Raw genomic sequence first — 24375 nt, forward strand, 5'->3', positions numbered from 1 at the left:
CAATATCTGGGAGTTGGCACAAAGAAAATTCTTTCTACTCTAAATTTAGACCCTCATATAAACTGACAGAATCTTTCCCAAAGTAAATTGTTTTGCTGTGGCTTCTTTTTGAAGTGGGAAGTGAGGGCGAAAGCCGAGCAAGGCTGTGATAAAAATGTACATAAATGGAAAAGGAGGAGACAGCAAAAGCAAAAAAAACAAACAAACATTGCCATCTTCAATATTATGTCACTGGTGCTTATCTTAATTTGTACAGGCAACTGTGATAATAATACACTAAACCATCACCATTAACATCACTCCTGCTTCAGACAGCTGGCAAAAATAATATATTTTAAATTGAAGACTTTACACCGAGAGACGTCCAGTGGAAATGAAAGCGCTCACAGGAAGTGTGGAAGATCATATGTTGATAAAAGCACATTTTCTGGCTCACAACTTCAACACCAAAACCACAATAATGTAAAGCTCATTTGTCTTGTTGAACACTGTTGTCGGTCCCAAAAGTCCAACTATCAACAGACCATCACACGTTGAACTCTTTATCTGATTTCCAGCTATTTGAGTTATTTCGTCTTTTTAAAAAAAACAAGCTGGTGATAAGACTGCATTGAACTAAATGGATAACATATTGAAATGTGTAAATTGAGTGGACCCTTCAGCTTCTCTTTGAACCAATTCTCTGTCTTACTTGTGGGTAGTCCAGTTTGATTTCACAGAGTAACCCTGAAGTCTTCCACTGAGATGTATGGGGGATACATCTTCAGGGTAACTTCAGCTACCTTTTTAAAACAACTCTGTTAACTCCTCTAGTCAATTATGTGTGTTTTTCTTTGGAATACATTAGAAATGGGCTACAGGTAATTCTAGAAATAAGATAAGGGCAGGTGATTGCTTTATTTCCACCCAAATCTTCAAAGTTTAGTAAACTAAGTTTGCAGCATGTTTGCATGCTGAAAGAACTGTAATAGTTTGTATATCATTAGTATAGTCTCAGACTATATTGCTCAACATATATATCGGTTAAGTTTAGTTTCCCACAATGGTTTGTTATCTGCAGCAGTTCCTACTCAGAAAATCAGCTCAACTTAACAATGAACAGGATTTTGTTTATGAAAGTGTTATGTCATGCCGCAATATGTACACTTGTACTTCCTTGTATAGACGTCATTTTGCAAAAAGGAAGTGCCTATCAGAACATGGGGAGAGTATTTTTGGTTTTTGAGTTTTACATTTCCACTAAGAAAGAACCATTGGTCAATGTGGTAAAAAAACAAAACAACTACATTTGTAAATGCTATATTTGTGTAATCGTTTCAGTATACATTCTTATATGGATTATCTTTGTGGCAGACAGGAGGAGGCAGTAGATGTTAAAATGCCCTTCTGCTGTGTTCTCATAAAGACGAGGTAGACATGTGGGTCATGACCTGAACAAATGACAGAAAGAAGGATGCAATTCATAATGCACATCTTGGCTCAAGGCAAAATGCGTATATCATGTCTATGAAGGTTAACTTATAGCTTGTTCCTCCCAGATTCTGTGTGAACGCATTAGCAGGGTGGTATTTATTTTGCTGTCCTGCTCTGTTTTAAACCTCCAAGTAACCCATCATATTTAGTGTGTATATCTCATCTCTGTATCCCTCTGTGTCACACTGGCCTCAGAGGAAGGACTTGAACTGACAAGCCACCGAGCAGCAGCAGCCACTCGCCCGTGAATCCCCCAGGCTGCCATGATCTGTCCTGACAGAAAGAGAGACAGAAAAGGAAATAGGGTAAATGAAGGCAGAGGCAGAGTTAAGAGAGGGGGTAATAGCTACACTAACAAAAGACTCAGAGGACAGAGCATGTACTCTCTCTTTATCTGTGCGATCTGTGGACTCTGTAATGGCCAATGAAAAGACAACGAGGCTGCGTGTGTGGTTGGACTCTAATAAAGCGTATGATGGTGCCTTCAGGGCAGCTTTTAGTGTCCTACTGGGAGAGAGGCTGAGAGCAAGACGAAATGGAGGGTTCAGCTTCTGTGATCTCTGTAACAGATCAGATGTGTGTATGTATTAGACAAGCCAATCAGTAATGCTTTTATTACCATTACTGTGAAGTGCTGTGATCCTCAAGAGATACAAGAGTTTCAGTTAATCAAGCTCATCTTTTAGATACTTTTACAATGTTTAGTCTTGTGTTTCTGCCATAACTTAAATAGATTTTAAAATGTAAACGTCAGTAGGTGCAGTTGCTAATGGTTGTTTTGGAGAAGAGCTTTATTAATATTTAAGTTTAAATGTGCATCTTTTGCTCATCTCTGTTGAAGTGCCCTTCAAAACATATCATTCAACTGAAAGGTGAATACATGTGTTCCCAAAGGACCTACATTGCATTTGGTTGCAGTTTTTAATGGTCTTTTATTAATTTGCCTAGACTGTATTAACACTATTTGGCTATAGTGACTAGAGAGACAGAACAATGTGTGAAACATGATGAAGGCTACAAAAGCAGAAATTATGAAAAAACGTTTGCTGAAAATATATTCAAGCTTATCCCTCAGCGTTTCAACACCACATTAGCTAAGGTTCACAGATGTTTTGAATATAATAGCAATGTTCTTGTTAAAAATTCACATGACAGAAGTTGTATGTGTTGTGCTGTGGTAGCTAGGATGCCAGCTCTGCACGCTTTCTTTGCACACTGTCCTTTTATCCCCCAAACCTTCTGTCCTCCTTCTGACCCGCTAGCACACACCTCTCCCTAAACATTTAAATCCTGCCGTTGGCTCAGATTTACTCTTGGTGTTTGGGAGACCTAAACTGCCGCAATGCTTTCTCATGAGTAATTGTCAGATGTTTTGTTGTTCTCTTAACATCTGTCATTTCCTGAAAACAGCAATCCTTCACACGTTCTTCACACGGTGATTGGCTACGGTTTACATTTTTCTCTCCAATACCATAAATGAATTGTAGAAGAAACAGTGTGCCAATGTTTTCATCATTTCAGTAACATAACACCATGATGTTAAAGCAACATAACTCGAGCATTATGTAGTGATTTGGCTCCCGGCCTTTCTTGACCCTACAGCAGCTTGCCTAAGGCTGCAGCAGGTGTCAGAGACAGCTTGCTCACAGATGCATGCGTACGCACAGCAGCATGAATACATGCACGCTGAGACACACACACACTTGGCCCATCAGTTTGCATTGAAACTATGGCCACACAAAAGTCGGCACATTCACACATTTGCAAAGAGTTTTTTTCCCCCTCAAGCACAGATGCATGTTAGGAGATAATTGATAAAAGTATCAAATTCCACGCTTAAAGCATGGTAAATTATAGGATTAACAATTAAAAAAAGAGGGGAAAGAGCGATTTCAGCTGGGAGGGGCTTGATCTGCATAAGGTTTGTCTTGCTAAAGTTTGAGGTTTCAGCGCTGGTGAAGGTCGGTTGGGGGTTGGGTGTTGGGTGTTGGTGGGTATGACTTCAAGGCTCATTCTTGGAGCTCAAAGAATATTAATTTAAAGGAATATTTCTCTGCCTCTAGGGATAAGGAGTAAAAAGGCAGGGGAATTAGCCAGAGAAAGGGGGGTTTACAAATGCAGACTTGCAGGCTAGACTTTATATCTACATCAAAGTGCACATTTCTTCTTCCTTCTTTCCGGATTCTGTTTGAAGCTGAATTTTTCCGAACACCTCTTACACCTCCAGCCAAATCTCTGCTGCCACAACACATAACAGGCAGCTAGGTGTGGGGAGGGGGGGGGGGGGGGGGGGGGCACGGTTGCTAGGCTGGCTGGTGAATGTCAGATGGCATTGGATACACAATGAAATGACTTCTCTGCTCAGTGGTTAACTGGTGCTGCGTCAAGTTTAAGGTTGCCTCGTGGTGGCCATTTAGCCTGTGTATGTGTTCACTGAATCAGAACATATAGTTTTTAGGCCAACAATTATGGTCAAATTTCCCATCACCGAAGTTTATTCCATCGTTTCTTTTTTAGTCATTAATACATACAATTGACTAAAACAATCATTCAACCTTTAATTGCAAACATATATCAGTTATGAAAAAGACACGTAGTTTATTGTCGGAAGATTATTTATCAACAATTTTGTTGATTTAATAATTGTTTTTTATGCTAAACATACTGTACATGTTTCTTGCTCCTCCAAAGTTTGAGGATTTACTCTTTTTATTCATTTCATATTTTTGTAAAATTATTATCTTTGTGGTTTTTATGATAATCCTTTCACAAAAGATTTGTATTCAATATGACTGCGGTTGTTACAATAAGCTGTGCATGTTGTCAATGTCAGAAAGTCATTTAATGTGACTGACCTAAAGGAATCGGTCAGTCATTCTCAATAAACACTTTGACACCCCAGTACATGAGACATTTCCTGTGCTATAATAACACAGAATGTTCCCACGTCAGCTTTGGGTTGAGTTTTTCTGGCTGGAAAACAGTCTGGATGGAGAACCTACTTCCTCTTCCTGTTCTTGTTTGTTTGTTTCAAACTTCCCAGCGTAACGACAAAGAGAATAAAGAGGGTGGCACTTTAAACCTGGGAAAACTTTAAATTAAAAAAAAAAACACGAACGGCTGTTGCACATATTAAACTGTGTGAATATTTTGACAAAGAGCTGCAAGTGCCAAGTATATATATATATATGTGTGTGCTGTGTTTATATAATGTCTCATTTAGTTCAATCAACATCTTTAAACCCTACAATATTTAGTAAATTATCATATATGGCCAAGAACAACAGGTATTCCTTATTTTGGGAACCTACTGTATCACCAATGATTGTATTGCAGTTTTGCTTAAAAAATGCCCTGCTAAAAAATAAAAAAGATAAAACTTGGAGCTCAAGTTCTAAGCTTGAGAGCCATTATATTTTGGAATTTAAATAAAGAATAAAGTTGAGCAAGACTTCCAATGATTTAACTGCCACTGCGACTATCAAGTCAAAGGTTGATAACCTCTGTTTCCCATTTTAAACCTCAGTTATTCCTTTCACTCTTTTTGGCTTCTCTCTAAATCCTGTCCTCCGTTCCTTGAGAGTTAAGAAATGAGGTCATGGAGGATTTTAGCCAATCTGGTTAGAGACTGCTGATTTATTTCCTGCTTGATTGCACACTGAATCTGTATTCAGAACGGCTCTCGTGTGTCATTGGATGGAGAAGAACAGCATTCTTTCAAAGGTCTTCAGCACAGTCAGCACTGGCAGCTAATTCTAGCATTTCATTCAAGAATTTAGTATTAAATGAGGTTGGCATTCATTAACCTGTTAAACCCCGAGCCTGTTTTTCAGGTTTCAGGCTCGAAAATGACATTCCCAGAACAAATGACTGTAACTTCACTTCTAAAAGGTTTATATGAATAATTTTTGTTATCAAAGCAAGGTTACATCTGTGAGTTGGATGTAGAAGTGTCAGAATCAATATAGATGTTTCTGTGTCAGAGTAAATTCAGATGGAACATAGCAAAAAAATGTAAATTCCTGTCTCCGCCTAAAGAAAACCCATTACTTATAGTGAAGACCAACCTTGAATGATGGGTTAGTAGCCTAAAAGCTTTAGGAATCCAAATTATAACATATAATAAATACCCTGTATCAAGATTGAGGCAAAACAAGTGACATTTGACCTTTTTAGAGAGGTTTATGAAAATAAAATCCAGGCGGAATAAGCTTTGGGCACATTTGGGCCCATTTGGGCCCATCAGTGCCATTTGACCTTTTTCAGATACCAGACTATAAAAATCATTGTATTACATTGAATAATCACTATAGGTATTCATTCCATTAAAAAATTTTTTTTTTTAAAAATGTAAATAAAAAAAAATATTCTTAAAAAAATATTAAAAATATTTGTGTGAGTGTGTATAAAAAAAATCAGGGTCCCCGTCGGCGGGGACCTTCGGGCTTAACAGGTTAAAGGCAAGTTGAGCTGAGCTGGCATCTGCAGGACAGCCTACTCCATTAAGCATGTTATGTGTTTAAGACTAGCATTACAGACCCAACGGCTATTATAGTTGTACTACGTTACACCTTTGAAGGGTCAATTCTGCACGTGATGCTATCAACATTTCCTGGATAGGTGTTTGGATTTTTGAGGCCTTGATTCAAACTTGAGCACAGTAAGTTCAGGTTGTATGGTTTTTACCTTACACCTTTTTGAATTTTTTTTTTATCAAGGTGGGTTTTTAGTTTTCAATACACTGTTGCCCATAAGGTTTTAATACAATATTTGTTTACCTCGTCTCATGAAATTATTGTGTGTGTGTGTAGTAATAAAAAGAGGAATGTGTCTGAAAACAAAATAATTCCAACTTCATGGGCAACAGTGTAGAAAGACCATCAATTGGCAAATGAACTGCAAATCAGCATTTGCCTATTCACCGACATTCATACAGAGGCAAGGCACATGCCGACCGAAGCGACTAACTCCCCTTTTGTGTATGTGCTCCAAACATACACATGCATCAGGAGCAATCATGAGTTGAGTATCTTAGCAAGTTGACATGTTGACCCCAGGCGGTGGGATCGAACCCCCAACCTTGTTAGATGACCTCAATACTTCGCAGACACAGTTTCTGAAGATGTATTTAAGGAAAAAAGGCCCAATAACAAATGTAAAGATGGTATTCAATATAATTTTCATCATCACACATACTAAAAAATTACTTTTTACTTTGAATTATTGCATTTTTAAGTCTATATTAGGGCTGCTCGATTATGGCAAGAATCATAATCACGATTATCCATTGATGTCAAAATAATTTGAACAGTATGTTTTTAACAGTTGATTACCCTGAACTTTAAGTATAATTCAACTGAAAAACCAATACAAAAAAAAGAAAAGACATATATCTACGTTTTTAAATAAATAATATCAAAACAATAAATACAAATAAAGAAGATCAACAAATATTTTGGAGCGCACTTCCACAACCTACTAAACCTATATATATATATATATATATATATATATATATATATATATATATATGATAACTAATGTCACTCACAACCTGTAATGTTTAATTATACTGCTCCACGCAGTGCTCTCTCTTTGGTTACCCCTTATCCGGAAACCGGAAGTAGCTGAGAGGCTCCGGCTTGACGAGGTTAGTAAAGGTTGACTGTACGCTAGAGCTGACCGGAGAATAAAGACACGGCAACAAAAGCTTCTCTTGTAACGTGTTTTTATGGATTTATTAAACACACTGCAAGTCACAGCACAACCTGGCCGAGAGGGCTTTTAGGGAGCGGCGAAAGTGCACGTGCGGGCAGGATGTATAACTCAATACAAATTGAGCGCATCATTGGCGAAGTCACGCCCATCTACTTCCGCCCCATGGGACCTTATTTCTGAAAAATTATGTATTGAAGTCAATGGTGAGAGAAAGATTATCTTTCGATCCCATTTGAATTGTGCCACAAATTACACATATGATGTTTGTCAATCTTAAAAAATCATTTCCATGTCAAAAAAGTCACAGTTTGTCTTAAAACTGTTGAAATATAAGACTATGAAAAATACGCAACTAGAAAGACTACAAATCCCAGAGTCGCGTAAGTGAATTTAGCTAGCTGACATTAACGTTACACATTACACTCGTGTTACTCACCGAAACCTTGTAAAGCCGGTCCCGCATGCTGGAACCGACTAACTCCCCTTTTGTGTATGTACAGTTCTCAACATGGCCAGACTTGTAGTGATTTTCACCTCTTTTAATACTTTTCGCTTCATTCTGAAAGAAAGAGGTGAAATGTGCTAACCTGACGGCCATCTTGGTGTTGGTGACGTATGCAAGACCAGAGTTGTAGTTCATTGAGCGCTTCACACATTACTTTATGTTTTTGACTTGCAAAATTATCTTTTAAATTGACAAACATCATATGTGTAATTCGTTGCACAATTCAAACGGGATCAAAAGATAATCTTTCTCTCTCCATTGACTTCAATACATGATTTTTACGAAATAAGGTCCCATGGAGGTCCCCCGGAAGGGGAGGGACTTCGCCTCTCTATTGCGAAAGGGAATGCAGCAAAATAATCTTTTTTTTTCGAGATTAAAATACGATTAATTGCACAGCCCTAGTCTATATGTATTATTGTTTTGAGTGCACAACATACTCAAAGTTGTGTATCATTAGTTAACAGGATACAACAGGGATGCAGGGTAACTTTTACATTTGATATAATCCACTCTGGGTTATAATAAACAATGCCTTTAGTATAAATGAGCCCACAAGGTCTCTCAGAGAGGTTTGTGCCAGTATTTTGCTGTTTGTTTGTGTTGTTGCCTGAACCAGAGGTCAGGTTTGTGTCGGGCGTAGGGGAGGAAGCGGACGAAGGCTATTTGGAGACTGGCACTAATCTGGTTAGTGTGGTTTCCAGCCTCTCTTTTCTCGTTCCACTATCACCACGCTAGCCATATGGGTACGATGTTTTGCCTTACAATGCTCTATAATGATGACTGCTGCTTGAACATTGACTTGAACTATTTGCATGCGATGCTGAACTACAAGTCACCCCTCAAGTATTTGAAGTTCATTATTTGAGAACGCTGCATTTTTTCCCGCAAAGCTGATGGAAAAATGTGTGAACAAAGTTGCCTCATCGTTGTTGCTTTAACATGATTGATTCACAACCCTCTTGACATAATGATAAAGGCAAAATGTTATTTTTCCTCTGTTTGTGTTGGAATGACATTTAGTTTGTCTTGTACTGTACCAGCGATGAGTCCATGACCTCAAGTGGGACTACAGAGTTTCCAAGGCAGCTCAGAGCAACAATAGCAAGCCACAACAGAAGGAAAACCATTCTGCCAACCTCTGGCTCAGGATTCATAATCTGTGTTTCTCACCTTGTCAATGAGTGTATGAATGTGTGTCTGTGTGTTTCTCGCATCCCGTGTTTTCCACGCTTGCTGTCAGCTCTGTATAACGGGAAGGTCATATATTCTCTTACATATCCTGTTTTGAAGAGGAGGCCTGGGCACCGTTGTAAGTCATGGTCATCCTATCAGTAAATGCTATCAGATAAATGTTTTTGTGGAGTGTCTGACCGCTGTTCATTTTGAGCAATCGAGCAACCATTTATTTTCTTTATCATCCATATCCATTGAATGTCATAATATATTGAAAAAATGCCCATTGAAACTTTTTGAAGTTTGATTGGTTTTTCCAGTACAACAGTCCTAAAACCAAAGATATTTAGTTTTCTTCCAAAAATGAAGACAAGCCATGTACACTCACAAGTGAGAAGCCATTAAAATAGTTTCTGTTAGAAATAGCAAACTTAAGGTGAAATAGGTTGTGTGTACTGTAGCTTAACATCATTACACAGTGAATGACGCTGTTGTCCCTCATCTGAAGCTGTTTAAAAATAAACTTTTCTTTTTCTTTACGGCTTGTTGCAAACTATCTCAGCATCATGAATGAAACTTCTAGAACACATGCTACCGGGAACACATTGATACTTGTGGTGTCTGTGTCCTCCTCACTTCCCAACAATGTAATACATCTGTCTGAAAACGTGGTGTTTTCCATTTAAACAGTAGGTCATTTTTAGAGGGAAAAGGGTTTTTCTGGACCTGTGTCGTCCGCTTGGATTCCAAGTCAGATTGTCCCACATTCTTGCTGTGGATTTTTTCGGCCGGCGGTCCGCAGGATGATTTCACCCCCACAGACGCTCTTTAAAAGAAAAAGAGAGAGGAAAACCTCCCTGGTTGTCTCTGTTCGCTGTGTCAGCAACAGGCGTGGCAGTGCCAAGAGCGGGAGAAAGGTTGAAAAAGGGTTGCAGAGAGAAAGTAAAGGAAAGTGTGTGACGAGCATTAAAGTGATGAACACAAAAAGTAACGATACAGTAAAGATCGAAAAAATAAAGATGACAGATGTAGACACTGGAGGAAATACTGTATAAGAGACTTAAACAAAATACAGAGAAAGTGAACTCCCTGCTCCTTGTGGTGGCCTTGCTTCTTTGTACATGTTGCTAGGATACGATAGCTATGTGGCCTGGGACAAATGGAGGGAGAAAGTGAAAGCCTCAATGATGTACAGTGTTTCTTTTTTTATTCCCAGAGCTACACAGCTCATTTCCAACTATTGGAGCCAATTATACTATTATATCATCAGTAATATAAGTAGAACCACGGACTCCGCAAAGTTTTTGGATGTTCAATGTACATTGTACAGTTGTACTTTGAATTGTGTCCTGTGTACTGTACTGTAAAGCACGTTGTACATCCCTGTTGAGAAGGGTGCTATATAAATGATAGATAGATTCAACTTATTGTCATTACGTAGTACAGGTACTATGTAACAAAACTGTTTCTCTGCATTTGACCCAGCCTAGTGTTAGGAGCAGTGGGCAGCCATTTAGTGCGGCGCCCCGGGAGCAGTGTAGGGAACGGTGCCTTGCTCAGGGACACCTCGTAGCACTTGGTCTTTCCGGGACTTGAACTGGTGACCTTCCAGTTGCCAAGCCAAGTCCCTATGGACTTCGCCACCACCGCCCCTTACTTACTTACTCACATGTCTTGGTGAATGAAGGACAATTAACAGTTTTTTAAGAGCAAGACAAATACTAGATATCCAGGCAGATATAATATACATTTTTTTGGTGTGGTGCTGAAATAATAAAGTTAATTGATTTAATGCATTGACACAATTTGAAAATACATTCAATCTTCAATCAATGTATTAAGCAAATGTATCTAATGTGTTGCTTCTGAAATGTGATAATGTGCTGCTTATACAAACCATGTACATTGTCACGTGGCAATCTTTGGGTTTCGGACTATTATTAGGAAAAAACAACACATTTTAAGATTCTGCCTTGGACTCTGGGATCTTTTTTTTGGTGGACAAACTTACAAATCAATCAAGAAAAAAACAATATTCAACAGATTAATGAATGCTTAAAATAATCATTATTTGCAGCTCTCCTTGAAAGAAAAACATGTATTTAATATGATTCCATGACACAAACTTCTATCTACATCTAACCAACATTTGAGTTGATGCCATCAGTATAGTAGCAATGCACAAACCTAGATCCTCAATCATCAATATCTGAAAAAAAACGTTTTCTTTGCCGCCAGACAAGAAGAATAAATCAAATATATTGATGACTGAAACTCAGACGGAAAGAGTTCACATCCCCTCTACCTCTTCTGCTCCAGCTGTTTCTCAGCTCAGCTCCCCTCAGTTCCTCACTAAAACTATATGACTCTGTTCCTCTTGCCTCCCCCTGTTTCCCCCAACTCTTCCAGCCCCCCCTCCACCATCTGACTCTCAGTTCATTCTAGTCGGGACTCTGTGTGTCATTGTTTGGCTCTTTTTGTTGCCAGGCTTCATTTAGCCATTGTTAATCTCTGTGTTGGCCTCCCAGTGCCATTCAGTCAGTTTCTGATGAGCAAAGTACTATTCCAGGGTAAAGAAAAGCCATCATAAAGTAGCACAGAGCTTCATTGACTCCATAATCGGATACAAAGGAGATGATTTGATCTCGTTTTCTGGTGCTTTTCTTTTTCTTCACTCCTCCTTTAATTTCCGTCCATGGGATTCCTCATTGGGATGGGCAGTTTGACACTCATTAAACAGGAATGAAGTTGCAAGTAGGGTGTGTGTGTACTGCAAAGTGTTGGTGTTGTTTTTAGATTCTTTAGCTCCTTGAAAGGTTGGACCTTCTCTATGGGGTAAATTAAAAGGTTCCTGCTGTTCACTAATTACACATACACACACTTGTCCCCTCAGTCGCTGCACTGATTAATTCAGATGAGATGAAAGCCATCTGCTAACATACACAAAGGGAGTGTTTCCAGTGTGTCTGCTTTGTCAACCCCAGTGCTGTGTCATGTGTTGGCCCATGTTTGCTTTTATTAGTGATCCCAGATGCGGGCAAGTGAGTGCCTCTGTTAGTCAGTATGTGTGTGTTTGTTTGTGTGTATTCACTGTCATGACTCCCACATGTGAGGGAGTTCCATCACAGCTTAGTACTGTTGATGGTCCACAGAGCTAATGCTGGCAAACACACAAAGGTTTCCACAACATTAACATTAACCTTATTAATATTAATGTGTTCTTGGTCTTCAACATAAAAACAAACCGTTTTTGTTGCAGGTTAAGTTTAAGGATTTATGAAATTGAAGGTTTTGATTTTTTCATTATTAGAATTAGCTTATGAACCTGAACCGAACATTTCGGCTTCATTCAGTTTACTAAAAAATAAATTACGTATATTACTTTTAAACTGGAAAACCAACAGTCGTGTTTTTTCATGCACTTTTTAAAGATGCAGACAAATATTTTAAACCAGTGTAAAATTAAAATACTTAATTGTGGCTTTAATATTACCTAGTTTCCTTCTTGAACTTATATTTAAAAATAGAACTGACAGTGAATGCCTGGTATTTGGTTGGTGGGGGGTCTGAGTGTCAGTCTCTAGTTAAACCACCAGCAAGAATATTTATACAAGTGGCGGCAATTAGTGTGTGATTGATAGGTATGTACGTCTGTGTGAGTGTGTGCACAGTGTGGGTTTTTAACATTTTGTCTTTCAAAACAGCTAAAGTGGGTGTGCGAGAGTACCTTTTGGCTCACCCTGCACCACATAAGGTTACACCATGCTGGTAATAGGAAGTGGAGCTATGAGGCAAATGAAAGGCTGCTCTGTATCTGAAGTCACCTTGAACATCTAATGGAATTGAATACTACATAAATAAGGATCCAATTTAAAATGTATGGAAATTGTTTCCAGTACTTACCTTTAGCCATAGACAGTTTATGTGTTTTACTTTTATATATTTCAAGAATCCCCAATGAAGGTCTTTCATCAAAGTCAACTCAAATCAACTTTGTTTTTATTTTTTATTCATTTATTTTTCAGTGTGAAGGTTGCCCCCAGCTTCTTACTTAAAAATCATTGAAATGTATAATCTGTATCTAAATTGAAATATGTGCTATTTATTTTTCTAAGGTGGCATTCAATGTTCATGTTTACAACTTGCATTAGCATAATTTATGTAATATACATTGAAAGTTTGTTGAAAGACACATCTACTGTAATTTACCCTTTAATATAAATGCAAGTCTTTGTGTGTGAAAAACCTTTGCATTTGTATGAAAGCATGCGTTTCCTGCACGTACGAATGGATGTTTCAAACATTTTGGCAGCAGCTTGTCCTGATGACATATCTGTTTTGCAGCTAGAATCCAGCTTATCCTTTAGAAGGTGATGACAACAAATATGACTGAGTAATGTTTTCCTCTCTTGCTCCCCACCTCTCTTCCAATCTCTTACACTTTCTTTCAATCTTTGAAATGACGTTATCGCTATCGCATCCAACTCAAATTTACAGTGTTGAAATACTCTTAGACTGAATGATTATTCTTGTGCCAAAACAAAACAAAATACAAATGAATTTGAATGTATTGTTTATGTGCAGTTGGAATATACACTTTCATGCCATTATTCAAGTTAACCATGAACCATATTCCAATGACAGAACAGGCTGCATTCTTCTGGGATTAGTGATCCACCTTTAACCTTTTAACATGAACCCGTATTACACAGCCTACAGGGATTGCATGACAAGGTATTATGTTATATAGATATAATATCATTGGACAGTGTTAAGCTTTTTTTCTACTGTTCTCCAGCTGTATTGGTGAGTCGTATTACAGGCGGATAGTGACCCTGAAATGTGGGTCTGTAACAGGATCTACATTCATGGTCAGATTTGACCTTAATCACCGTACATGCACCACTGAGGGCACAGGAAGAGTGATGAGACCGTATGTTGTGCGTCAACGTGGACTGACCCAGTCTGCTTCACATAAAGCTGACAGAGCAGAATGGACAGACGAAGGCTGACCTTTGACCTCGGCTTCCCCCCAACCTGCACTAACCATGGCAACACCTAAAAGAAGCCATCTCAACTTCCTTGTCTTTTCTCTCTCACACTTTCCTTGCTTTTCCAGCTTATTGTTGCCATGAATGTAATGTGTCCTCCCCGCTTAATGACAAAGTGGCCTTGTGTTCCCAATCCAACAGGAAAGGCCGGCCGTGTGCCCTAGATTCACAATATTTGATGATGTTGTTCACTCACATTGGCCTCTTTTTATTTATTAAGTTGATTTCAAGCCACTCTTGCTTAATTAATGAGGAAAGAAGGAGGCTAAACAGATTACATTGGATTCAAACTCACAAGGTTTCATTTAGATAGTTGTTTGCAAAAAGGTCTGTCTGTTCGGTATTAACAACGTGTCACGTGTTCTGAATTGACCAATCGGAATCGATTATTCAACTGAGCTATGTAATACATTTGAATAATATATTGTAGGGCCATACCTATATAAAACATGTCTGTGAAGTTTTTCAAAATACCAAACAGATCATGCATTTTAGCCATGCCTCATTTCAGTCCATTTGCTCTTTTCCAGCCCTGTTTTTGCAAGGGCTGATTCTGCTTTTGTGCGAAACTACAGCACCACTTACAGGCCTGGCATATGTACTACAGCGTCTCCAGCGCTTTCCAGCGGTCTCTCATTCCCCTGATGGGGGAGAGTTGCCCATATAGGCGGAGCTCCCCTTTTCTGACGTCAGAACATTTAAAATAATAATCAGCTCCGTTGCAGCCCCGTTTTTAGAGATTTGGGTAAGGAGGGAAGGAGAGAGGGTTGTGTTTTCTGACACTTGGTGAGTTCCTTGACACACATATACTTATTCATGTATAAAAGACGTACACAAGTGCATTTTGCATGATAGGTCCCCTTTAAGTTTGACAGAATAGATGGACCTTTCTGGAATCAGATACTCTTTTTTTTTCTGTGTAGGTCCCTCCATCTGCTGCTCTGTCTCTGTCTTTCACACAGATCATTCTTTTGGGGTGTGGTAGTTGGCTCTCAGATATTTAGGTCACTTTTACATGATTTTCCTAAGCGAAGTGAAGGGATTTGGCAGCAAAATATATTATACTGTACTGTATTGTATTGTATGCACCTTGTCTTCTAGTGATGCGGTGTAACCTTTATATATACAGTCTATGGGTGTAACATCTAGCTTCTACAGTGCAGCATTTGACTGCATATGAGAGTAGAAACTAGAGTGTGTGAATGTGAACTATAGTTAAAAAACTGAACTAAACTTACCATCGTTTCCCTTCTTTTACAATTAAACTATTGATATGGGCATCCTCTATATTCAATATCTGTCAGGCTAAACTGTCGGTCCTATTATAGAGAAATCTATTTGTTTAAATGTGTGTTAAATATAGGTGTAAAGCCAACGTACAATAAGTAGTAAACATGGTATTAAGAATCTATCAGCTTGATAGGAAAAACACATTGAATCAGCTTCTGCAGTTACAAATAGTTGTATAAAGACCATTTTGTGCATATAACACATGTGTTTAATTATGGGCAGTTACAAAACTTATTTTTTTTTCTCACCCACAGGGCTGGACCTTTACTAACATTAAACACAGTGTAGCTGGATCCATGCTAACATCTTTAGACACTCAGCGATATGTTATACTAGTGTGAAGCCACATGTTGAAGTCAATTACAATCATATGCCATTTTTCTTTTATTCGTCCTGGAACAATAGCAACCAAAACACACTGACAATAATGACCGTAATTACTAAGATTAACACAAAAGTGTTGTAAGTAAAATTCTCTCCGGACAATTAATGATATCCTTCCATTGTTATATAGATAAAGCCAGTACAGGAAGTAACATCCAGTTAAATCACCAGATTTTATGAGAAGAACATGCCAATTCAATGTGTATTATGCATTTACAGTCTTACATTCTCACAAATGCCTCTCCTTGCTTGGCTGCTAGGTCATGTAAAGAATTAGATGAGAACACTGAAATCTGTCTTTGTCTCCCCAGATGAATACTGTGCATGTGTGTGGTGTGAGTGTTTGTTCCACATGATGAATAGGGTTTCTATTCACATGCCTGTGAACAAAGCTACTGCAGAGTTTCAGCTACTGCTGGATATCCTGTTGATTTCACACAGGCCCATTCTTTCGACTGTGTATGTGTGTGTGTGGTTGTGAGTTAATACACATAGCAGTCGTTGTACAGTGCGGCTGCATGGTTGTGGTTAATTACAGATTCCTTGTGTGTGTGTGTGTGTGTGTGTGTGTGTGTGTGTGTGTGTGTGTGTGTGTGTGTGTGTGTGTGTGTGTGTGTGTGTGTGTGTGTGTGTGTGTGTGTGTGTGTGTGTGTGTGTGTGTGTGTGTGTGTGTGTGTGTGTGTGTGTGTGTGTGTGTGTGTGTGTGTGTGTGTGTGTGTGTGTGTGTGTGTGTGTGTGTGTGTGTGTGTGTGTGTGTGTGTGTGTGTGTGTGTGTGTGTGTGTGTGTGTGTGTGTGTGTGTGTGTGTGTGTGTGTGTGTGTGTGTGTGTGTGTGTGTGTGTGTGTGTGTGTGTGTGTGTGTGTGTGTGTGTGTGTGTGTGTGTGTCCCCTCTGCTGTTGTGAGCAGCAGGATGCCTCATTCCAGCAGTATCCACACCACTGTCCTTCACATGTCATTGTTAAACTGCAGGCAGAGCATGTGACAGGCCTATTTAAGGCTCACAGGATGCCCACTCACCCGTATTAGAAAACCCCCTTTAGGACATATCTATGTGATGCTCCAGGAAGGAGTGACCCAGATGTGACCACCTTTGCCCTCTTGAACCTCTACTGCTACATGTTGTATGTTGTGTTGTTAAGTCTTGTGATTTTGTACTGCTACTTGACCAGGTTTAAAGAATATCTTTTATTTTATCACCATGGGATTTCCTCGTTCAATTAAAAACAATCATAAATGTTCTCTTTTGTATCAAGTTTGACTTTTACAAAAGAGTTTTTAGAAATGTGGCCACATTATCATTCAGTTTGTTTGTTTCTCAACTGGGCTCTGGTATGAGTACGTGAGAGGGTTAAAGGGAGAAGAATGGGGCCAATTCTGTTGTGTGAAAGAACAGGGAAAGAGGACAGAGAGGCAAGTGTTAACAGGGCCACACATACATTATCACAAACATATTAATAGTAGGGACAACATAGCACCATCTAAGCATCTAGTATCTTGGAAGCCCCAACAATGGGTCTTTTTTACCCCCTCAGCTAGAAATTCCAACCAACGGTTGATTTTTATCACTTTAACAACAGACCTACGCAGCAATACCAATGATGGAATGCTTCAGTAGCAGCAGGAGAAACACAACTCATAATTATATTAGTTTGGTGGTTTATTGACATGGTTGTACACATTAATGAGTGTATTTACAGTGGAACAGTGTTAGAGTTTAATAGGAACAGCCAATGTTAGGGCAATCAGCAGTTAAGACATCATCCACTATGAACTTCTGTGTGCTTGTTTCCTTATCATCTCTCTACCACTGTCTATCATTAAGGATATAGGTCTCACTAAAATGTACTGATTTGTTACTGTACTAGTAGGTCATTTCATTTCAAACCTTTATTTATACAAATAAAATCCCATTGAGATCATTGATCTCTTTTCCAAGGGAGACCTGTTCAAGTAGTTCCACATGAAACATAAAAGCATAAACAGAACAACAAAAGGACATCATCCAGCATCATTTACATAATTATCCACATAAACAGGTACCAATAGCTTCTGATTGAGTAGCATCCAACCGAGCTTTAAAAACATTTAGTGGCACCAGATTGTTCAGTTTCCATTTAATTTGCAGACTATTCCAAGACAGAGGAGCTGCGCATCTATAAGCTGTCTTCCCTAAGACAGTCCTAGCAGTTGGCACATTTAATAAAACCACAGCATTAGGTATCAAAATTCACTCTAAAAAAAGATCTCGTTTAAACTGTCCCTTGTCGCATCTAGCTATAATTATCACTTGGTATTCGATTATTATCTGTTCATTAATTTAGAAAAATAAGATATTTAACCAATTAATCAAGTGGCAATCAAGCATACACATGAGATATAATAGGATGTACTTTTAAAGTTACTTTGAAATACACATTGGTGAAATACCTTTTAACTTGGGGTTTGAATTTGTGATTTACTGCATTACAATATATTCAGTACCATACATGGTAAGGCATCAGTACTCATTACATCTGTAATTATTTTACACAAAAGCTTTTCTGGACAATGTACTTGTTTTGGAGTATAATTCTTTCTTTGTTTTGCTGTAGTTTATTTGGGTTGGCGAAATCTTTCAGAATCATTAGGGCCTAACATTTGTTTTGGATTTAGAATCATAGTCTGAGTTTGAGAGCTGATGTGTGCTTGTGTACAGATGCATGAATGTATGTGTGAGTTTGCATGTGTGTGAGTGTGGTGCTGGTGCCAGCTTATATTGAGAACATAGCTACGGGGAGCAATATGACATGCATGATGTATCTTCATATATGAGCCAGAAACATTCTTACGTTACCTCATCACAACATTTGCCAACATTTACACTGAACCATCCTCCATGGACAAGTCAAGTAAACACAAATGCATGCTTCGGAGTTAGTTTTTCATGGCAGATTTAGTGAAAGTGATGCAACCTGAAGTCATTGTTCCAAAAGTAGAATAAAGTCATAATTTAGACATTGGGCTATTGACTCAGTGTGCCAGCACAAATAGAGAGACACAGTGAGTACTTTTAGTGTTGTAAATACAACTTGGATCTTTCCATTACGGTTTAATGGCAATGTTTGACACAGTGAAGGAAGATTAATCAGACTTTTAAATCATATTGCCCATATTGTTACCTTATCTACTTACCTTATGATTTAATGTATCCAAGACACCACAATACATATACAAACTATTGTATTTGTTTTGTCTACAACGGATTATTTCAGATTTTAGTTTTTTGCCATTCTTTGAAACTGACACAAAAAGGTCATCATAGTATTTACAGTACTGAAGTCTACTCACTTTTCCTCCCTCCCATTTAAAGCAATCCGACTGACTCGTAAAAGGGAAATCATCCGTTACACCTAATGACTTCACTCCTAAAGTACTTTCTTTTCAGAATAAACGTAAATCTTTTGGATGCTCATTTTACTGTCACATAAACTAGGTTGAGTGCAATACTTTAATACACGCGTAAAATAATCTAGCCTGTTTAAAAGTGCCTCTGCCAGCAGTTAGTATTAGAGTTTAGGGGATGCTGCAGGCAACATTTATTAAAATGTTTTCATAATGATTTAATGCTCTGCTAAAGGTGCATTTAAATGTACGAAAGTTTAAACAACCACATCATTTTGAGCTTGATGATTCATTTAAGATTTTCCTTTGATTAAGTTTAAAAAAAAAGTGGTCAACTATGACTCAGCTGCTCAGTATGAATGGTCTGTTTTTTCAGGGGGTTTATGTGTGCTGGTCTTAATGAGGACAGTGTGTTGCTTTCACTTTTAAAAGTGAAAGCCTAGGAACACAATGTACATTTTTTCAGTTTCAGCATATCAAAGATATCTGAGTATTATAGGTGTTTTCCAGACCAATAATACAAGTATCATATTTGCAAAAGAGGGCAACATTTCAAATCAGAAGTGGTTTACAAAAATGTTTTGTTTTTCGCAACCAATTATTCAATACCTTTTTTAGTGTTTTCTAAAAAAAGCAAAAACAGGAAGACATTCAGTTTTCTGTTGAATATAACCAGTTCTGTTTCGGCAGCTACAGTAGCAGTTGATACTAGCAACCTGATATTGAGCTAAGACCTGCTGCTTTTGGCGGAACAAAAACTCTGAAATGGTAAAGAGAAGTCTGATACACATCTAACAGTGTAGTGCATCTTAAGCTGTACCTTTTTTAAATGCCCTTCTGTTTTCCTACTCCCTGGCCTGCGGCTGTTGTTGATGTTGAGTGTGGCAGGAGGTAGAGTGGAGAAATGAACAACATTCGGCACGTTTCACTCACAAGGTGCTGAGAGGAACTGTCAGTGGCAGAAAGGAGAGTGAAGGGAGTAGAAAGCTACAAATAAATAGAGAGCAGTGAAGCAAGAGTGAGCAGGGCAGTGAAGAAACAGATATAGTTTTGTTTCGCTTAGCAGACTCAGCATGACACCAGTCACACTCAGGCTACCCAGGTTAGTGAAGAAGGTGTGATGGAGAACAGTAAAGTTTGATACAGTTTGCAATATGTTGTAATACTGTTTTACATTAATTGTCACTGCATCCTTATTTGCTAATGGCTGATTTTGAAAATAAAAGACCCACAATCTTTATACAACTGCTATTTACAACTTTCCAAGCCTAAACTGCCATTTGTTTAATATTCAAAGGATCTTTAGAGTTTTGTGCAACAAAATAATCTCATGAATTGTTAACAGTACTTTAAGACCCTTATATGACAGTAGCGTTTTAACTGTGTTGTCACGTTGCTGCTAGTATCTCACAGATGACTTTTCCAGGTGCTGAAACGTTTGGCTTCATCATCAACAACACAAGTCAGCGAAAACTAGTAGTGCTATTTTGACTGATTTCGATAATTATTTAATGTCCACTACAGGACACCACTAGCAACTGTGTCAGATTGAATTGATCAGATGTGACACTAATACAACTGATTCAAACTGAATAACATCCCAAGAGAGACTGTGGTGTGTCCAGGTTTGTGTTTGCCAGCTTGTGTGTCTGTGTTTGTTTGTGTGTCTGTGTGTGTTTTGCAGCACACACAGCAGCTCCTAGGTCTGTGTTTCATTTGACCAACTGGCAAGCTGCAGGAGATCTCAGTCACACACTGTGTGGTATTTACATGAACATGGTCCATTACACTCTGTCCCTCTTCCCTCTCTACACTCACTGTCCTCTCCCTGACTCCCTTCTGGTTTTCCATGGGACTTTTGATCTATCCTCTTTTCTTCCCCTCTTTATTCCTCTGCATCCCTGTCTCCATTTTTACTTTTATCAGTAGTTTATAAAAGCTCCTCTGGAATACACATTTGCTTGTGTACTTTTCCTGTCCTCCTCTCTGGAAAAGTGGGAGATCCCTGCTGGGGTGGACCACATCATACTGTTGCTCGTTTCTTTTTCCTCTGACCATGAAAGGAAAGGAACATTAGCTAAAGCTTCAATAGTTATGGTCATCATTTTTTGAATTCCTGACTTGTGATTTTGAGTTGTGCCTCTCTCTGTTCCTGTATATAAGGTCAGTCCGACAACAGGAAATATTGTTGTGAAGGTGACCCCGCCTAGAGTTTATATGGACGGGAAGCCAAACTGGCTGTGAGCGTCTGTCTCCTAGGAGCTCTTAGCGCCTCATGTATTATTTGAAAGGCATCCATCTGTCCGAGGCTTTTCACCGCCTCACTTGGCTAATGTGACTTAAGTTTAATGGAACTTTTTTGCACTTCTCAGCACATACACATGTGTGCAGAGACATAAACCTCCACAAAGATATAGGAGCTGTCAGCCTTCATCACTTACACCACTGGGGATCCACTCACAGTATTTGCCTGTTTGAATTTAACCTCTTTCCACTCACTTTCCCTTTTATCGTGTCTCTAAAATGCTAACTTTTTAAATGAAATCTCAGTAAACTTACATTTTTCTTTTTCTTTTCTCTCCATTCTCTCAGGTCTTTCAACAGCCAAGAGGAAGTTTGCTGACTCTCTCAACGAGTTTAAATTCCAGTGTATTGGAGACGCAGAGACTGACGATGAGATATGCATAGGTGAGCTCGCGGAAATGAAATTCAATACATTTCCTGTACCAGCAAAAGTAAAACCTGTAGAAATATAGTGATATTTGTATAGTCCGTCGCTGCAATAGGACAGCTATTTCAACACTATGGCAGAAAAGATCATCAAATGTTTTTCTACTGTCATTTTTAAATCTTGGGGAAGTGCAAGATGTAGAGGGTTAAATAGTTTTCAAAACACCATTCAAATTAAGTATTGTATTGCTGCAGAGATTTCCTAGCATATAAATTGTTTTCTTCCGACTACAGAAAATGTCTATTTTTCGTCTTTTTAATCACATCATAATCATAAATGTTTTAACATTTTAATGAAATGAGAATAAGGATGTAGAAGATAATTCCCTCTAATAGCGCAAATCAGATTGTATTGCAATATCAGTCGAAGTGATCTCTAAATATTCCAGCCCTAATCACCTCTGTTATCAAGGCCATTTCATGCAATAGCAAGTCATTAGTAACTCGCCTAAAATGATGCAGTTGGCCTTTTTTTTCATTTTAAACTTTTTAACAACGTTCAAACAGTACTCTAGACTAATTGTATATTGTCTATGACAACAAATACTGTGGTACTGTTGTCTTGCTGTTTGTTATCTCTAGTGGTCATCATTTTGGAATGCTAATCCTCACTCTTCACCTTCATTTGTCTGTTGTCATTATCTGATGTGCCAAAAATCAATAAGTGGATTTTTCCAGTGGCATCAGTCACCAGTGGTGTGCAGACAGCGTGAGATCTACGGTCCAGTTAACAGTGTAGATTCATGTTTATTCTCCAAAATAAAAGCTTAATTGACATGCAGTCATCATTACAATGTTGATTTAGCCTTGTCCAATACAGTAAAAACAGGATAAAGTATCCTACTCGAAGTGATATACCTCATAGCCCTGTTCTACATATCCTGTTTTTCTTTTATTCAAATGTTGCTATCAAACCAGTATTATAACTTAATGCTGACTTACATGTCGGTGTATGTACTGAAGTCATATGAGTTTCACCGCACCCTCTCCTGCTGCCTGGCTCTGCCTGTGCAGCTTCTCACGGGCCTGACCCACCCTCTACTGTTGTTTAACTAACCCCGGCTATCTTTCCTGAACAGCTTGCTGATCAACTGGGCTGCACCACAGCACTGTTGATTTGAGTGTATAGTCCTACTCATGTCCAAACTAGTTTCTGCTCTCTGATACAGTAATCATGCCACTCCTAATTAATCTACAACACATCAATTACAAAAGAATACTAATATTAACAAAGTTGCCTTGCAAAGCAATGGAATAATACAATACAAATAGACTTTACTGGGTCTATATCTATCCCTTAATATTGCATGTTTAATACTCCATTTGATGTATTATGTGATTGACCCTACTGGAAGGTTTGACTGAGTTTATTAAAGGATTGCACTTATTTTCAATCCATTCCTTCCATAGTTTTAAAGTACTGGTCTATCTTCCAATACCTACATCCTTTAACATGAAGTCTGATGTTGAAAAGCAGAGTGAGGGAATATGTGGGTTATGATGACTCAAGAATACACTTTGGCTCCATTGTCTATGTGCCTGAATGTGATTTGTACATGTCAGTGCACACACTGCACATGCTCAGTCCGTATCTGCCCTTAATGTTTCTAAGTATCGTGTTTCTGTAAAGTGTTGGACAGAACAGAGGCAATTGAAGTGGAAACTACAATGCAGCCAGGAAACAAGTGCTGTGCTCGCTGTGAAAGCACTATAGAAACAAACCATCTCAATTGTGGTTTCAATTTCAAGTTAATTCCTCTCCTGAGTTCAGAAACATTTCTGAGAAGTCCACCAGCACCTCGTGCCAATCCTCTCTAATCACTATCTGTCTTTCTGTTAGCTTGTGTGTCTCTCATGATAACAGCTTGAAATACCAACTATCTCTCTTCCTACTTTTCTTTTTCTTTAAATCTCTCTGTCTTCGAATATGTCTGCCCTTAGCCAAGTCTCTTCAGGAGTTTGCAGCGGTCCTGCAGAACCTGGAGGACGAGAGAACACGCATGGTGAGTAACCAAACAAGTTTTTAGGAATATTATAGGATTTCAACAAGAGGGAGTTGGAACTGTGCATATACTGCTCGTCATTACTCAGCACATTTTTGATGGTGACAGGTTATATTTAATTTATTTATCTGTTGAACTGATTATTGTCAGAGGATTGGTTGATTTCTTATTTTTAGTTGTCCCTTGTCGTTCCTAGACAATTATGTAATGTCTGGCATTATACTGTACAATATTCACATATAAGCTTTGGTTAAACGGAAAGGGATTAGTTACCATTGTAATCTACAAAATGAATTAAGAAATGTAAACTTGTTTGTGTGTGATGTTGTGTGTGTGTCCGTAGATCGAGAATGCCAGCGATGTGCTGATTATGCCTCTGGAGAGGTTCAGGAAAGAACAGATCAGTGCAGCGAAGGTAAGGAGGCAACAAAGCACAGCCACAGGACTGGGGTGTCGGAAATGGCTTCTGCTACATATATACTGTGCATCAGTATTCATCTGGCAGTACACACAAATAAGTGAATACAATTAAAATCCTTGTATTGCTTCTGAAGTTCTTAGAGGAGCACTGGCAGACACATCGAACACCCATGCATAATATTGGCAACTCACTATCACCTTTTTGACGTCACTGCAGTTGATCATATTTTCATTATTGTAGCCT

At 38.5% G+C, this 24375-nt stretch overlaps 1 protein-coding gene across 2 annotated transcripts in view; it reads left to right on the forward strand.

The window, feature by feature from the left end:
- Positions 1 to 24375, forward strand: part of LOC117458853 (rho GTPase-activating protein 26-like) — a 79881-nt gene that overhangs the window by 14978 nt on the left and 40528 nt on the right. For both annotated transcript variants that reach the window (XM_034099540.2, XM_034099539.2), the window contains 3 exons: positions 21571 to 21666; positions 23650 to 23711; positions 24055 to 24126. In XM_034099540.2, coding sequence (XP_033955431.1) covers positions 21571 to 21666; positions 23650 to 23711; positions 24055 to 24126 — 230 coding nt within the window. The remainder of the gene's footprint in view (positions 1 to 21570; positions 21667 to 23649; positions 23712 to 24054; positions 24127 to 24375) is intronic.

This window comes from Pseudochaenichthys georgianus, chromosome 14 (assembly GCF_902827115.2).
Source record: "Pseudochaenichthys georgianus chromosome 14, fPseGeo1.2, whole genome shotgun sequence".
Taxonomy (NCBI): Eukaryota; Metazoa; Chordata; class Actinopteri; order Perciformes; family Channichthyidae; genus Pseudochaenichthys; species Pseudochaenichthys georgianus.